Source organism: Salvia splendens, chromosome 20 (assembly GCF_004379255.2).
Source record: "Salvia splendens isolate huo1 chromosome 20, SspV2, whole genome shotgun sequence".
Classification (NCBI taxonomy): domain Eukaryota; kingdom Viridiplantae; phylum Streptophyta; class Magnoliopsida; order Lamiales; family Lamiaceae; genus Salvia; species Salvia splendens.
The window spans coordinates 15,299,933-15,318,831 of NC_056051.1; the positions used below are offsets into that span (position 1 = coordinate 15,299,933).

Here is an 18,899-nt window from a genome sequence, read left to right on the forward strand (position 1 = left end):
ACGTGTCTATATCGTCAGACTCGGACAACAATGATGATAGATCTCATTCTCGTATTCCGTCTAGCACCGGCGGAAATGAGGAGATGCCTCATCCCCTTCCACCCACTAACAATACAAAAGCTTTGAAATCTGATATTTTTGTTAAACACTACAAGAAGGTCCCGGTGGTGATTCCAAGTCCTCATGATCCGCACTCTCAAGAAGAGACATTGACGTTTCATGCATATTGTAACTATTGTGATAAAGTCTATAAATTTGCGAGTGGTGGGGGATATGGCACCCTCCGTCGTCATTTGGTGACAAAGCATCCGATAGAATGTGGTACTACCTCTACCCAAACCCAACTAAACTTCCAACCTGGTGGCTCAGGTTCGTCAGGTACGCCTCTTTTTAAATATGATTAAAAAAATTTTGCTGACGTTATGACTAGATGGGCTGCAATGAAGCATTTTCCTTTTAATGTTTATGATGATAAAAAATTTGAGGTTATTATGCAAAGTGGTTTAAACGTAGCTATCAAAAGAGTAGGTCGAATGACTGTTCAACGATCTACCGTTAGACAATGTTAAGAGAAAAAAGTTGAATTATCACGTTATTTACTTAACTTGGGCCACAAAGTGAACATTTGCTCAGATGTATAGACTGATTGTTTTAACCAACATTCATACATGGGCATTACGGTTCAATTTGTGGACAATAGTTAGACTTTGAACAAGCGTTTAATTGGTTTTAGAGAATTTGAGACACCACACACTGCACCCGAAATTGCTTCTTTAGTTATTCAAGTTTTGAATGAGTTTCAATTATGCAATAAGATATTTTCTGTTGGTTTTGATAATGCAACTGCTAACACTACAAGTATTAGTGATTTGATTGCGGCTTGTGCTCCGGTTATTGGAGGTAAGTATTTTCATCAAAGATGCATATGTCATATTTTAAATTTATGTGTACAAGATGCGCTTGAATTATGGCAAAAGCATGTTAGTTCTATTAGAACTGCAATTATATTAATCCATCAAAAGCCAGCTATTGGCAAAACTTGGAAGAAATATTGCCATCAAAAGAATGTAATATATACGAATTTTACTATGGATGTGTCTCATAGATGGAATTCGACATATGATTGTCTGAATTCTACTTTGACGCATAAAGATTCTTTATGTGATTTTTTTAATCTATCCCGTTCATGATTTATATCTTTCGCATAGTTGTTGGGAACATAGCGTGGCTTTATTTAAATTGTTTAAATATTTCAAAAATGCAACTGTTGAATTATCGGGTGTTTATTATTGCACTGCTGTTCGTGTTTTAGAACATTGCATGTATATATCACTTGGTTTTAAAACTGCAATGAAAAATGCTTACTCTTGACCTGAATTGATGTGTGTTTTATATTATATGATTGAGAAATGACTTAAGTATTTCAGTGAGATTCCAACAGTGTTTTTGATTGCAAAGGTCTTAGATCCAAAATGGAAATTAGTCGGTACCTCCAAGATTTTAGATTTTTATTATAACAATTTGAGTTATATTGATCTTGGTTAACTTAAAGCATTGCAATCGGATACCAGTGACGAATTCAGAGTAGACCTCTCAGAAACATTTCAAATAAACCTCCCGATCCGGTCAATTATCCAACAAACCTTCGAGTTTAACTTGCGTGCTCTTTACACCGAATATGAAACAAAGTATAACAGTACCCACCAAGTCAGAAGACCTCCCCCTCCTCAACAACATAACTTTGCCTTCGCATTTCAAGCCGATTATGATGACCCCGACACGCAATCCCAATTAGCCGACCTATACAGCTACAGCACCGGCGGAAGGTCCTCAGGTATGGTAAGTGAGTTAGATTTATATTTCGATACACTCTTTTCCTTTGGTGATGAAGGTTCTACTCCTCCCGCCCAAATCGACGTCCTCGATTGGTGGGAACACACGAGAAAGATTTTCCCATACTTGCGTCAATTGGCCTAGGAGATTTTTTTCTGTTCCGGCTTCCACTGTCGCCGTCGAGTCCGCTTTTAGTGTTGGCTCGCGTGTGTTAGATGAATCAAGAAGTAAGCTATCCGTAAAAAAATATGGAAGCCGTGATGTTACTTGATGATTGGGCCAAAGCTGACGTCAGACAACAAGAAAATGATTGGGATGATCGTCAGGAGGGATCACAAGAAGAATTCACCGGGGATGAATCGTTGGCCAACCGTCAACCGCTGGCCAAGCCAAATAGGTAAGTAAGGTAAGAGAACTACGTGGGCTTTGATTCCCTAATGCAAATGAGCATTGGGGATACGTATGCACCTCAACTTAAATTTTAAATTTAAGTTGAGCTCAAGTCCTTTTTCCTTTATTTCTTTTTTTCCCATTTGTTTCTACTTTAAAAATATGCAAATACAATTAAATAATTGTATTTGTATATACTAGAGTCCATGAAATAGATTTCTCTATAAGGCTAAATCCGGGAAACTTTTGACAATTCTACTATAATTATTGATTGTTAGACTAAACTCAACATTTAAAGTTGAATTGCTAAAGGTCTCCTCAATTTAGTTATGTAGAAATATCTCCTTCGCCGACTAAGAGTATATATACTTATAAAATTATTGTTCAGAACTTCTAAGTCTTTTTTGTTATTTGTAATTAGCTTCGTTGTTGACTAGTAGTCTCGTTGTATTTAAATTTTTGTTTAAGACTTCAAGACCCGAGGTTTTTGTGATTTGTAATTGTTGTAACTTGTAATCTCAATAAAATCGCAACTTTCATCGTGTTTTTTGAATTTTATTTCTTAACATTTCATAGATAAACAAATAAAAAAATGTAAAAAAAAAATTAACGAATCCCGAACCGGCCCGGAATCGGTGGTTCAGGCCAAAATCCGGCGGTTTTTTGAACCGGAACCGGAACCGCCGGGACCCTTGACGGGCCGGTTCCGGTTCATGGGGATGATTAACCGTGAACCGCCGGTTCATGAATCAGAACCGGCAGTTTCGACCCGTGTGCATGCCTAGGTCCAGGGACATGGGAAAAATTCCATATATCATTTTTATTTAAAACTTCGCTTATAAATCAAGTTTATTAATCTATTCGTAGAAATTTTACATTCCCCTAAAATATTGAATTATATTATTAAAATTTTAAATTATATACTCCCCCTCTGTCCCATAATAGAAGTCATTCTTAGTGTGAGCACGGATTTTAAGAAATGTAAATAATAGTGGATTGAAAAAGTTAGTGGAATTTGAGATCCACTTTTTTATATTGATTTTATAATAAAATGTGAATGAAGTGAGTTAGTGGAATGTGAGACCTACTTACCATTTATGATAAAATGAAGTGCGACTCTTATTGTAGAACGGACCAAAATCATAAAGTGTGACTCTTATTGTGGGATGGAGGGAGTAAATTTTTAATGTGTATAAATTATTTAATTTTTTGACATTTTATTATATACTCCCTCCGTCCCAAGAATAAGCGAGACACTTAATTTCCGCACTTGTTTTGGGAAAATGATAGTATAAAATAGTTGAAGTAGAGTAAAAGTAAAGTAAGAGAAAGAATTATGTAGAAAAGACTCTCATCTATGTAATTCCCTCTCTACTTTACTCTATCTGCACTCCAACTATTTTATATCATTTTTTAAAATGAGAGAGCAAAAAGAAGCATCTCGCTTATCTTGGGACAGATGGAGTATATATATAATGAAAATTAAAAAATGTTACCGAAGTAAATTAGAATTTAGTCGCTCACAATCGCCGCTCAGCATATCGAATCTCTTCTAAAATTATGTGACGAAGTTATTAAACTCATACTCCCTCTGTCCCATAATAAATGTCACACTTAGGTAATAACATAACATTTTAGGAGATGTAATTTTGTGTGTTAAATGGAAAGTGAAAATAAGTATATTTATTTAATGAGAGAGAATTTTTTTCTTAAAAGAAATGTGATACTCCCTCCGACCAAACTAAGTTGAGTCGTATTCCTATTTGGGATGTCCCAACTAAGTTGAGGACATTTCCTTTTTTGACAAAAATAAAACATCCAATCACTCTTACTTTATTACATCATCTACTTTACTCTCTCTTTATCTTTCCTATTTTATTCATCTCTCCTACTTTTCAATACAATTTTTTAATCTTTGTGTCTAAAAAATTTATATCAACTTAGTTGTAATGGATGAATTACCTTTTATGAGACAAATTAAAAAGGAAAGTGTGATATCTTTAGGAGTATTATTTTTGAGTGATCAAATCATACCCGATTTGAGGTCGGAGCGGATCTGCTCATTCACATAATACACCATTTCATACTACACTAATAAAATAATGACATGTGGATATTTATTAAATTAATAAAATAAAAGACTAAAAGATTAATTATCATCCTACATATCCCCATACAACCAACTTACTGCCATACCACTGTTTTAACTTTAATTTTAAAGATGTTTGTCCCATAGTAAGAAAGTAGTAGTACCAATTTGTGTAACTGACATCGCATTTTTAATCAATTTATCTTCCTCTGATATCCATTAGAAATGCTTGATTCTTTTCTGTTACGTAGTTGCCTATCAGTAAAAAATGAAGTTTAATAATGACAGAGATATTTTTGTTCTAAACAATGGTACAAAGTTCAGATCTTTCTATATATTGTTTTTAAATTAGTCAAACTATAATACTTTTTGTGAGCATTTTTCTGAATTGTTGAAAATAACCAATGCAGCACCTAATAACCATTTTTTTCTTGTCTGCTTATTTCCAGATATACGTCTTCTTTCCCGAGGAACAGAAAGTTTGGTGTGAAGACAATGAAGACCTACACTAATCGAATGAAAGAAGGTGTTCATCGGGCAATCTTAGTGGTCCAGCAAAATTTAACACCGATTGCAAGATACTATGGGCTCAAGCGAGGGCAGGTTGTGAAGATCATACAACCGAGTGAAACTGCTGGACGTTATTTGACTTTCATTGGTATGTAACCCTTCTTTTAGGTTTCAAGCCTCTAATTTGACTTTCATTGGCATCACCATCAGTTGCAATAGTTGCAACATCTCCAACCGTATTTGCCTCAACTGTCACATTATTTGCCTTCCCTACCATTCCATCAATGTTTGTTTCCCATTTTCAGAAGACAATCACTAGCATAAGTATAACCATCTTCACTCTCAACTGCTTTTACTACCAACTGCATGAATGAGTTACATAACTCTTTATATCGTTGCTTCTTTTTTGATTTTTCATCAACAACAACTCCTTCATCACAACCTCCTGTCATACCATTCTTCGCATGTTTGGTCCACCGCTTTAAGATATATTCATCAGGTATTCGATCCATATTCATAAATGTTAAGACTTTTAAACTATGTGAGCATAAAATACCTGAGAATTCAAACTTTCTACAACTGCAAGAAATAGAACCTCCAATAGAATCATATGTGACTACATGCTCTTTAGTTCGATGAAATGGCCTGACCTTATATATTCTTGAACTTCCAAATTCATCCTCACTCTCGATCTTACTTTCAAATGCCTTTCTTAACTCCTCATTAAACAATGCAAACATCCTATGTGTATAAACGGCAGCAGCATGCTTTAATATTTCCAATAGAAATGTCATAGCAGGATAACTTTGAGCATTTTTTAAATCTTCTGTTGATTCTTTCTCACGACGATCATCTATCAACCTTTGGAAATGATGGAACACCTCAACAATATTGTTTTTGTAACTTATATAATGCTTCACAATAGCATTCATGCACTCACTCCGTTGAGTTGTAATGATATCTGCACAAAAAGTATTTCTTCCATAAACCAATGCCCATTTTTCCCTTAGAGAAAACATTCTTGCCAACCATTGATTATCTTTCAAGTCGTATTTTTCTATCATTTTGTTCCATGCATCAAGGAATTCTGACTCTTCTTCATAGTCGTATATACAACGACTAAAATCAGCTGCAAGTGTATGTTTGAAACTCGAAAAAACGCTTGAGAGATGAGTGGCTGCATTTTGAAAAATATGCCAAACACATAAGCGATGGTAAGTTGATGGCCACTTGGAAGCTAAAGCAGCGCTCATTGCTTGATCTTGATCTGTTAAGATGGTTTTTGGTCTCTTTCCCATCAAATGCAGCAAACAACCATTCAAAGGTTTCAATCGTTTCATCATACAATAATGCTGCACCAAACACATTTGTTTGTTTATGATCTCATGCCCCAAGTGGTTTACGACATGGAGTACTACTATATTTTAATTTTGCTCTATCTACATGAAAATTTTAACTTAACTATTAAGACAGGTGACATCTCCGATTGTACCGAATGACATGTAATGATACAATAGTTGTAGCCATGTAATTATGTAAATAAAAACATAGTCATTTAAGATTTGACACCCTTATACAGAAGAAACTACGCTCTCTACATGATTAATGAAACTGTATATTCCTGCAATTAGCATTTTTCGTGCAAGAAAAGTTGTAGAGAGAACTAAACTAAACTAAATTAAGCTAACTAAGCTAACTACTCCTAAACTAATTATCTAGATACTATTTTTTTTTGACAAAACTCTTTTTATAGCAACATTGTGCGAAACATGTGAATTGCACATGTGAGTAGGTAGTGCGGTCTTTGAGAATACCCCATCCGTCTTAAGGAAGATGATCCCTTCCTTGGACGGCACATGATTTTATGCAGTTTTATTTTGTGTATTAAGTATAGAGAGTAAAATAAAAGATAAGAATAAAGTAGAGAAAAAGGTGTTTCTAATTTAATTATGGATCATCTTGGTTGGAACAAACTATAAAAAAATGAATCATCTTTAATGGGACGAAAGAGAGTACATTTTTCTATGCTATCTGCAGCTGTAAATCACTTGCTAGTTTTCTCACATGTTTGTATGTTGGCCAACTTTTGTGGATGGGCACTTGGAACCAGTAGGTCATCCAGATCAACCTGTTGAACCCTTGTTTTCAACTTCTCTACTCCAAACGCATCCTACCTGTGCTCTTTATGAATCCACCTCCAAAAACACCTTTATACCGCATCGAAACATGCAATTATCTTCATTATAATACAAAAAATGATACTCCCTCCATCTCATCTTAAGTGATTGACTGCTTTTCGGCACGTGTTTGGGGAAAATGATAATAAATAGTTAAAGTGGAGAGAAAGTAAAGTAAGTATTCTCTCTTTTACTTTACTTTCTCTCTATTTTAACTATTTATTATCATCTTCGTAAAACAACGGCAAAAAAGAAATCTATCACTTGAGCCGAGACGGAGGGCGTATAAAACTTGTGGCACAAATATTTATCAAACCTTCTCACACTTGAATCATACTTGCCTCCAAGTATGCAGAGCTTTTGAAGACAAGTCGATTTTGGTCACATTACCCTCCAGATACTTAACATATACTCCATCTGTCCCATTAAACATGAAATATTTGGTAATCGGTACGAGATTTTATGTAGTATTATTTTGTGAGTTAATGAAGAGAGAGTAAAAGTAAGAGAAATGAAAAAGTAAAGATAGAATTGTTTCTATTTTAGGAAACGTTTCATTTTTAATGGGACAATCCTAAAAGGAAAATGTTTTATTTTTAATGGCACATAGAGAGTATAAGAAAAGAAAAATAACAAACTCAAACTTATCCTGGCATAATCAACAACATAAATAAAAAAAACAAGACAAACAAAAATAAACAATGGAGATTGGCCGAATCACCCACTCACCTTCCTAGGTTACCCAAGTTCAACTTGGCCAGACCGTTTCCCCCTTTCTAAGTGAACGAAATAGCCCGTTTGTAAGATGGTAGGCATCAAATGAAGCATATGGATACACACTCTCATACTCACTTCATGCATAGGGAATTTTCTCGATTTACTAGCATAGTACAAGTTGGGCAATCAGTGAGCTAACATACAATTAGAACATAGCCCCATAGGGTCATTTTCTAGGATTGTAATGGGGCTTTTGCCTTTTGGGGTTATCCTTATGATGTTGGTAAAGATCCTAGGGGTTCTAATGTAAAGACCCGAACGGTCCGAAAATCACAATTTCAGTCAAAAACACCTAAAAGTCACATATTTAAACACACTCTTTACCATCCTGCCCTTGAGGCCGAATAGGGTATAAAGTGTTAAATTACACAAAAGAAAAGTTCAATACAAAATTCAATTAAAGTACATAAACTATAACAAATATCATACTCCCTCCGTCCCTATGTAGTAGAGGCGTTTCATTTTCAGCACTTGCTTTAGAAAAATGATAATAAATAATTAAAGTAGATAAAAAGTAAAACAAGTGAGAGAATAATATAGAAAAAACTCTTCTTTATATTATTCTCTCTTATTTTATTTTTTCTCTCCACTTTAACTATTTATTATCATTTTTTTTAAACGAGTGCTCAAAATGAAACGCATCTACTACATAGGGACGAAGGGAGTAATATATTGCCTCATTAACATGAGGTTCAGGATCCTTAGACGGAGTATATTGCATAATAGAAATTAAAATAAGATAATTAATATTTGTAATATATTTTTGTAAAAAAATCATTACACATATACTCCCTCCGTCCCCAAAGAATATGCACTTTGGGGTCGGCACGGGTTTTAATGTAAATTAGTGAAGTAAGAGAGAGGTAGAGAGAAAAAGTAAATAAAGTATTGTTAGTAGAGAATGAGTCACACCTCATTAGAGAGAAAAAACTTTCCAAAATTAGAAAGTGCATATTCTTGTGGGACGGACTAAAATGAAAAGAGTGCATATTCTTGAGTGACGGAGTGAGTATAAAATTAAACTACAATCTCTAAATTTTTCATTTTATTGTCAAATTTTTAAAATTAAATAAATATAAAGAATTTTTAACAGAAAAAACGTCATATGTTTAGGACCACATATTACACTCAAAGAAGAATTTTGCCTAAGTTCCATGCCAGCAACTTACCCATAGCAAAATTTACCTATTTTTAAATACACCCTTTGTCTCGTAATAGATGTTGCACTTTCATTTTTAGTTTGTTCCATGAAAAATGGCACATTTTATTTTTTGAAAAAAAATCTCTCTCACATCAGTATGTAAAAATATGTTCTATCTCTTCACTTAATACACAATACAACATCTTGCAAAATCTTATGTCAACACCCAGTGTGACATCTATCATAGGACGGTGAAGTGCTCGGATATGATTAGAGTGTGCTTTTGTGCTAGGTCAAGCTTCGCAAATCCAGAGAATCCGCTAGATCACAAGGTCTAGGAACTCAGGGGATCCTAGAAGTCTCGGTCGTTGGACACACTAACTCCGCGTTCAAAACCCTCAACCCGCTATACTATGAATTAGTACAGGGAAGCAGAGATCGATCCCACGAGGACAGATGCGTATGAAGGCATTTAAGAGACTCTGGATAAGGAATTGACTGTTGCCACGCAAATTTGGGTTGAGGAAATTATAACTAGACTGAGGAAATAAAATTGGCTGACATTAGACCTAGGAAATAGAGAACATCATGCAAACATAGAACATCATCCTTACTTCACTATCTCAAACAAACTACCTCGACCTAGTAAACGACTTCCTAATCTAGCTAAACAGAGATAGAACATGCAGTGGGGACCATTTCCAGAAATGGTAAAGTACGACTGAAAAGCTGCAAATAACAAACTTTGAATTTAACCAACTAAAACATGCATCTCGTTACCTGATTTAAATACGAACATGGAGAAAACAGAGTAATAACCCAGATTCAAACAGAACATACAAATTCGGACGTCGGAAACTGACGATTAATCAGAAACCGACAGATCTACTTCTACTAGACGAAGTAAACAGAACACAGAAATGAATCATCAAATTCATGCACAATCAATGTAACACCCTGAAATTTGTGACTTATTTTATTTTATTGATGTTGAATGGGAAATGCTTTTTTGAAATTTTATTTCTATGTGATTGAGTTAATAATGTGAAATTAGTGGTTGTGTGATATAGAGAATATATTTATTGTTATGACGATTCAATATAGTCGAATATATGGATAGTTTTTGTTTACGGGAATTGTTAAAACGTGTATATATGCCATAATTATTATTAACAAAAAAAAAGAAAAAAGAAAAGATGAATATTGCAAAAATAGATGTGCACGTGTAGTTAATAGGATAATGCATGCAATTTGCATATGTACGTGTAATGTGATGAATAAAAAGAAAGAAAATGTAGATAAATGAGAGCTTATGTGACGTGGCCAATTTTATTTTAAGCTTGCATGCGCACATATATATATAAGAGTGCCATTTGTATATTTCTAAAGTGAATATGTAGTGTACGTGGCTAAATATTAAACTACCATGTATAGAACAAAATAAAGTGTTTGATATATGTATATAATTTAGAAGGTTTGTGAAAAAAAAGAGGAGAGAGTGCTGATCCATATTTGTGGGCGGTTAACTACAGCATATGTATATTTTGAAGTGTTAAGCGAATGAGGTGGGTTTTCTTTTACTAAACTCATTTACACTTTCAAAAGTATGATTATGGTGTGATAAGGGTGGTTTAAAGTGTTATGTCATGCCATGTTTGTTTTGATGATGAGATTGTTGCCTGATGCCTAGTTTGTTGAGCTTGCTCCATTAGGCTATAGGGTTATGTTAAACGAATTCGGGTCTGAGTAGGGCTGCAAACCCTATCAGGCTGTATACACAGAGGGGATCGTGAGCCGTCCTTGCTAGTCGGCTGGTCTCGTGGGCGAATAGTGTGGCCACACTTTCGTCGCACTATGGAAAGATGATGTGATTGTTTGATTGATGAGAAAGTGGGGAGATTGTTTTGACTGGCCGGTCTATGAAATTGTTATTGTGATACTCGATGATATTTCTTTTCTAAATGTAAAACTCGAGTTCACTATGGTATGGATGACATAACTTTTATTAAATGTTTTCGGCATAAGCCCACTGAGTATATTAAGTACTCAGCCCTGCACGTGTTTTCCCTATGTGCAGGTTGAGCGGGGAATTTTGCGGCGGATGTTGAGTCAAGCCTTAAGAATTCCGGATGCGTCATGTCTTCATACATGGGCGTCATCCTATGACTCTCCTTTGATACTTGTTTTTCCGCTGCCGTATTTCGAATCGTTCTTGCTAAAGTCTTTCGTTTGCCCCACACTGTTTGATGACATTAATAACCTTGAGACATTAATCCGCTGCTTAACTGTTTAAATGATGAAGATATTTGTCGTGAAATTTGATCGATTTTCGTGTTAAATGTTGCCTTTTATTGTTCCCCCCATTTCTTCCCCGCTTCTTAGTTCCTTCCCTAGTCACGATTTCCCCGTCTTTACTATCCTTAGTAAGGGCGGTCGTGACAATCAACCAGCTCAGCTTCAGATCCACACGTCGAACGCTTAATCCACTCCGGATCCAAGCAATCCGAACCAAACTACAATAAAAAACAACTCCATGAAATCCGATTCAGCAGATTCACTCCGATTAACGACAATCCAACACCGATTTTAACTCCGATTCTCCAGATCTAGTGCGAAAAGCATCCATTCAAGTAAACAATCACAAACTCAGAATCAAACATAATCAAAACTCAACAATCGCATCATCATTACAGAAAATAGGAATTCCATAGATAAATCAGTAATATATCAGCAAATACGAAAGCCGAGCTTCGAACAGCAAAGACTCGGTTGAAATCCGAACAGAAAACTAAAATGAAAGCAGGTAAATTATTTCTTCGCCCTGCGCAAGGACGGTGGTACACAAACGGCAACTGAAAATGAACCCGAACCCCTCTCAAATTCTGAAACCCCAAGTGTGTGCAGAAGTGTGTGTAAAATTAGCTTAGAGCCAAAAGTCCCCCTTTGTATGTTGCATGCTCTGTCTTTTATAGATGTGGAGACGATCTTCTAGAAGCCCTTTCTTGAAATCTCTGTTCTACCCTCCGGCTAGCGATCTCCTCCGTCTAGGCGATTTTTCCTTCATTATGTTCGCTTTCTCGCCAAATCCTTCGCCAGGCGATTGTCTACCTTCATTCCTGGGTCTGGCGATTACTTCTACACACCTGGCTTAAAAGATGTGTTAGATCCCGTAAATTATTGAATTTAACCCCCCCTAACGGATGCATGAAATTATCCTTATCAAACTGATCACACTTAAACAATACTAGTCCTCAAGTATAAAGACAAGAAAAAGAAATAAGGCGAATTTCAAAGCATGGTTGTCCTATGACCGATCCTACAGACACAAACTCCTATACCTAGACAAGAAAAACAAACAGTTAAAGAAAAAACAAACACAAATGCATGAACTAGTTTCAACTTTTAGGCAGCCGTCCCCACAATCTTAATGTCTATCCGATCGTCTACAGCCTCCAGATCCTCCCCTTCCCTTCTTCTACCTAATCGGTCTGTCAGTTCATCAAGATAGCCTATGGACTTCCCAATTGTTGGATTCACTCGATCACTCATTCCTCACCAGGGATGTTAGGATCGATTCACTCTTAAGTCATTGCCACACCACTGATGCTTCGGGTTGTGAGAGTTTCTCCTTCTTACAGCTTCTTTTCATTCTCGGGTCAAGTTACTATTGCTTCCTGCCCTCGGATTTCTTTTTCTTCCCTTCCCCCTTTTTATATATATATATTTTTTATTTCCCCTGGACTTCGTCCAGCTTATACCTCCGAATTTTTATTTTATTTCTCCCCTGGACTTCGTCCAACTTATACCTCCGAATTTTTATTTTATTTCTCCCCTAGACTTCATCCAACTTATACCTCCTTTTTCTGGACTTCGTCAAGCTTATACCTCCAGAACCCTTTGCCACATTTTATTCTCGACTCTTCTCCCTAAACATCCAATGGCAGCCCTTTTTTACACACGTCAGCTCAAAGTGTTTAGGCTTATAACTCACTCTTATAGTGGTCATCTAAGGCATCCTCTATCGTCCTCACTTCATCTAAACCGATTTCAGTTTATTAAGGAAAAATGCCTCAAAGTTGACATGTATCCTATCTTCAATTGCTCTTACTAAGGGAATCTTGCCTTATTATATTCACCAGCTCATGCGACACACATAAAACCTAGACCTAAAAACTTATATTCACATGAAACACAAACTGCACTATCACCCTCCCCCTCCCACTTCACTCAAGCTTGTCCCCAAGCAATCCCAGTGAAGGGGGGAAACAGGGCAGTTAAAACATAAACACAAAAGACAGCCTTCTCACACTTAGACCGAGCATCGGGCTAAGTGGGAGAAGCTAGAACAAAACAAAAACCTAAAACATGCCAGAAAACACAAACTTCTCACACTTAGACCAAAGATTGGGCTAAGTGGGAGAAAACACATACACATATATACGAAACGAAGCATGCTTGAACGGGGAACATAAAAACATAGGCACAGAAAAACAAACAAACAAACATGTAATAATAAAAAATGAAAAGAAACTGAAAACTGAAAAGTAAAACTTACTTGGTCATTGGGGGGTCTCAATTCAGAGTCTGGCCCCCGCGGGAGCCAGACTGGGGTGGTACGTTGGGGCGGGTCACTTTCACTTTCTTCTTAGCCGGCGAAGCCGGCTTCTCTTCATCAGTTTCACGCTGTTTTGACACTAGATTCTTCACAGTCAGGTGCTTGGATTCAAACGGGGCTAACAAGGGCTTGGACGTTAGTGGGGGCTACTGAAGAGATGAGCTTCCCTGCCCTGGCTGCGTGGGTACGCTGCTGGGTCCAGAGGCCAACTTCTTCTGGGGCTGGGGGAACTTTTTCTCCAGCCAATTGGTCATCATCATCATCAGCTTAACCGCTTCTGTCATGCGATCGCACTGAACGGTCGACCTCCCCACCAGGTCGGTCATACTCCCCTTGAGGGCCTTCATCTCCTCTCGGACTCCGCCGAGCTCCTTACGCATCGCACCCATCTCTTTCTTCATCTCTTCATAATCCACGCTAGTCACTGCTTCAACACCATCCAGCTCCGTCTTCACCTGGGGTTCCATCATTCCCACCTCATAGAAACAGACGTCATTCCCGTGCATGTAAAGGAGCCCCTTGTTGAAAAAGTACTCAACGTTGAACGGCTCTGGGGGCTCGCACATGATTATCTCGGGTGCGGACTTGGCTATCTTCATGATTATGTTACGCTGGAGGTATGCACCGAGAAGATGGCAAGTGTACATGTGGCGAGAAGGGTTGGCGGCCATCTGATGACAAGCCTGAGCCAACCAGTAGCCTAGGTGTACCTTTACACCATTCGCCATGCACCAAGTGAAGTAGAGGTCTGTCGTGGTCAAGGCGGAGTTGGATGTCCCCATCAGATTGTAGCTGATAAACGTCTGCGCGAAGCGGAGGATGCAGTTCTCAATGTGGAAGCCCTTGGAATAGCTAGTTTTAAACATTCCCACCTTGGGATGGGTAACGAATTCCCATCCCGACTGTGCCTTGAAACCAGGGGTGTACTTCGGAGCTCCTACCACGCGCTCATTCCAAATCCCATCATCGTCCTCGGCGCGGGTGAACAAACTCATCCTCAGGGACCACTCCCTTATACTCATCTCGTGCTCCTCGGTAAAAAGCCTGAAAGTGATAGAGTCAGCGTCGAGGTCAGTTGTGGGTTTGAGCCAGAATGTCGAGAAGAATTCCCGGGCTAACGCTGTGGGCACCTCCGCCGTGATATGGTTCAGTAGCCAATCAAACCCAATAGCATCAATATACTGGCGGAATTCCTCGTCCAAGTCAATCTCCCGCAGCTCCCCCGGATCGTATTGCTTCCCAGACTTTGCAAGCTTACCAAAACCACTCCGCTCCTTGTAAGTCGCTGCCCTCTTCGGATCATCAAATTTGCCCATCGCTTCCATCAGCCCTTTGGGCACCCAGACCTCCGTTGGCTCGTAATTGAGCTCTTCCTCTTGCTCTTCTACCTCTTCATCCTTGGACTCGCTTGCCGGGGTAGGGCCGACCTGCTCCTTAGCGAAAGGAACCTTGATTGGGCTGGGAGTGGAGCCTCATCGTTCTTGACGGATGCAACTGAAGTTCCAATTGTGTTGTTGGGCCTGCCTCTCGACTCTAATGTCAAATGACTAGACTCAGGAGTAAGCAAGTGTGCACATATGAGAATTAATGCAAGGCTCGGTCCAGACATAACGCTCCTTAAATCCACTGGATCACTGGGTCCAGGAACTCAAGAGAACTACAGTGTTTTTGTCGTTGGACACACTCGACTCCCCTTCAAAAATAAATCCCTCAACCCGAATACTATGAATTAGTATAGGGAAGTGGGGTCGATCCCACAGAGATGGATTCACAGGGTAGTGCTAAGAGACTACGGAAACAAACGGCTGCTGCCACGCAAAGGGGTTGAGATTTTAACTACCACTAGATCTAGGCAAGAATTGTAAACGCTAGACCTAGGACACAGAAAACTTACTGGAATCAGACATCAAATCCGAAAGACACAATCACTTCCTTGACTGAGTAAATAACTAACTGATTGAGACTAGGAAATATTGGTTAACAAAAGAAAACCGAGCTTCGAACAGCGAAGCTCGGCGGAATCAGTGTAAATAGCAACGGAAATGTAAATTGTTTCTTCGCCCTTGAACTAGGACGGTGTTACAACCCTCGAACCACTCTTAGAAAGCTAAAACGTGAACCCCAGCCAAGTGCTAACTGGAATCTCTCGCGAATTTGGAGTCAAGTGTGTGGAAAGGTGAATCGAGCAAGGGGCTGTTAGTGAGGCATCCACCGAGAAGGTCCCTCCAGCCTGCATGCTTCTCCCTTTTATAGATGCGGACATAGCCTTCTAGAGTTTTCGTAGAAATCCCTATTCTACCCTTCAACTCCGAGGCTTCCTCCGTCTAGCAATTTTCTTCCAATTGTTCACCCTTTCGCCAGTTTCCTAGGACCATGCAAGCGTCCTCTTTTTTCCTGGATCTGGCGAAAAACTTCACATACCTGACTTAATTCAATGCGTTAGACCCAGTAATTTCATGAAATGAACCCCTAGACCGATGCATGAAATTAGCCTTATCAAACTGCTCACACTTAAACCATGCTTGTCCTCAAGTATGAAAGACAAGAAAATAGGAATAAGGCGAATTTCAATGCATGGTTACCAAGTAAAACTTTTAAAAAATGAAAACAAAACAAACTCCTAGACCTAAGCAACTACGGACTTAGAAAAGAAAATAACACAAAGAACAGAAACATAACAAAACAAACAAGCATGAACTAGTTTCGAATTTTTAAGCTACTATCCCCACAAGTTTAAGTTCAATCTGATCGATTACAGTCTTCAAATCTTCCCCCTTCCTTCGTCTGCCTAAACGGTCTGTCAGTTAGTCAAGATAGCCTATTGATTTCCCATCTATTAGGTTCGCTCGATCACTCATTCCTCACCAGGGATGTTAGGATCAAAAACGCTCCAAAGTTAGAGTTATACCACTGATGCGTCGGGTTATGAGAGTTTTCTCCCTATTCTTCCTCATTTCCTATGAATTTCCCTGGGCCAGGCTACGATTTTTTTTTTCATTTTTCTGTATTACGACCCCTTTCCCCTGGACTTCGTCCAGCTTATTCCTCCTTTTTTTTCCCCTGGACTTCGTCCAGCTTATACCTCTGGTTTTTGGACTTCGTCCAGCTTATTCCTGCTTAACCCATTTTTTTTCTCCTTCATACTCTACTCCCTAAGCATCAAGTGATAGCCCATTGTTTCATGTTAGCTCTAAAAGTGTTTAGGCTTATAACTCTCTTTATAGTAGGGCTGTACAACTAGGTTATCTAAGGCGTTTTCCATCGTCCTAACTTCATTCAGATCGCATTCGGCTTATTAAGGAAGAAAGTGTCAAAGTTGATCTGCTTTCTCTCTTCAATCACTCTTACTAAGGGGATCTTGCCTTATTATCTAGCTAGCTCATGCGAAGCACACATCCTAAGACACAAAAACGATACTTACTCCCCCCCTCCCGCTTCACTCAAGCTTGTCCCCAAGCCATCGTAGTGAAGGGGGGAAAAGGGAAGTACTAACAGCAGACTGATAAAGCAAACAACAACAAACACAAATACAGAGCAAAACTTCTCACACTTAGACCGAGCATCGGGCTAAGTGGGAGAAGGCGCAACAAACAAACTAAGGCATGCAAAAAAAACAAAACACCCCCTTCTCACACTTAGACCAAAAGTTGGGCTAAGTGTAAGAAAGGCAACACATATGTACAATTACAGAGCATGCTGGCATATAAGAACACAAACAAAACGGAAAAGAAAATAAAATAAAAAAAAAGGGTTACTTGGCTCCGTGGGGGGTTCAATTCGGGGTCTGGCCCCCGTGAGGGCCAGACTTTGGTGGCGCTGTCTGGTGGGTCACCTTAGCTTTCTTTCTGGCTAGCAACTCCGGCTTCTCTTGTCGTTCTTCTGTCGGGCGGGGTACGGTTGTCTTCAATATCACGGGCCGAGAGGGAGATGTAGTAGTCTGGGGCCTCGGGGCATGCGGTGGCTTCTGCGCAGTCAGACTTCCTTGACCTGGCGTTGTAGAATCGCCGCTAGGCTTCGGAAGTTCCTTCGGTGTCTCTGGGAACCTTGCTCTAAGCCACTTTGTCATTGCCATCATCAACTCAACACCTTCCGTCATCTTTTCAGTACATCTGGTCGATGTCGCCACAAGATCAGACATGCGCCCCTTGAGGGTCACCATTTCCTCCCTAACCTTCCGAACTTCTACTCTTATTTCTTCCATCTCCGTTCGTACTCCGGCGACTTCCTTCCTCACTTTCTCAGCCTCACTACTATCCTTCCCTTTACCCCGCAGGGACACAATTTCATTCCGAACCATCTTCATTTCTGACCTCATCCAACCAACCTCCTTTCGCACTTCCTCTACTTCTATCCTGGCTCCTGCTTCCAAACCAGTAGTATTCTTCACTTCCACCACATCGGATTCCTGTTTCACCTGAGTCTCTGACTGCCCAACCTCGTAAAAGCATACTTCCCTTCCGCGTGCGATCAGCAACCCTTTATTGAAAAAATAATCCATGTTAAAAACCTCAGGGGGCGAACACGTCTTTACCTCTCGGCATGCCTTATGGATCTTCATGATCACATTCCTCTGCAGATAAGCTCTGAGCAAGTGGCACGTGTATAGGTGCCGGGAAGGATTTGCAGTCACTTGATGGCAGGCTTGGGCTATCCAGTAGCCCAAGTGAACTCTTACCCCCGTAGCCATGCACCATGTGAAGTACAGATCGGCGGTAGTCAGAGCGTTGTTGGCTGTGCCCATTAAATTGTAACTAATAAAAGTCTGGGCAAACCACAGGACCCTATTTTCGATGTGGTGTGCCTTCGAAAAGCTTGTTTTAAACTGACCCACCCTCGGGTGAGTCAAGAACTCCCATGCGCTTTGCGCTTTGAATCCCGGCGTCATTTTCGGGGGACCAATCATCCTCTCGCTCCACAGGCCTTCATCGTCCTCCGTTCGCATCTGCAAACCCATCCGCAAGGTCCATTCCCGGATGCTCATCGTATGTTCCTCACTGAAAAGTCTGAAATTAATGGAGTCGGCATCCAAATCGGTAGTGGACTTAAATCGGAAGGTGGAAAAGAATTCTTGGGCCAGGTCAATCGGAACCTCGGTAGTACTGTGCTTGAGCAACCAATCGAAGCCTATTGCGTCGATATAAGTCCGGAATTCATCGTTTCAAGCAATCATTTTGAGCTCCGATGAGCTATACATCTTTCCGGACTTAGCGACCTTCCCCTCAGTACTCTTCTCCCTATAAATGGCTGTGCGCTTTGGGTCGTCAAACGTCCTCATTTCATCTAGCAAGCTGTTTGTTATCCACACTTTGGTTGGCTCAAAGTTGAATTCCTCTTCTTGTTCCTCTTCCGAGTTGCTGGACTCAGAAG

At 39.2% G+C, this 18,899-nt stretch overlaps 1 protein-coding gene across 1 annotated transcript; it reads right to left on the reverse strand.

The window, feature by feature from the left end:
- Positions 1-5,103: 5,103 nt before the first annotated feature.
- On the reverse strand, positions 5,104-6,189 carry LOC121781539 (protein FAR-RED IMPAIRED RESPONSE 1-like). Its single transcript, XM_042179265.1, has one exon. The coding sequence runs from the start codon at positions 6,187-6,189 to the stop codon at positions 5,104-5,106; it is 1,086 nt and encodes a 361-aa protein (XP_042035199.1).
- Between the last annotated feature and the right edge of the window lie 12,710 nt (positions 6,190-18,899).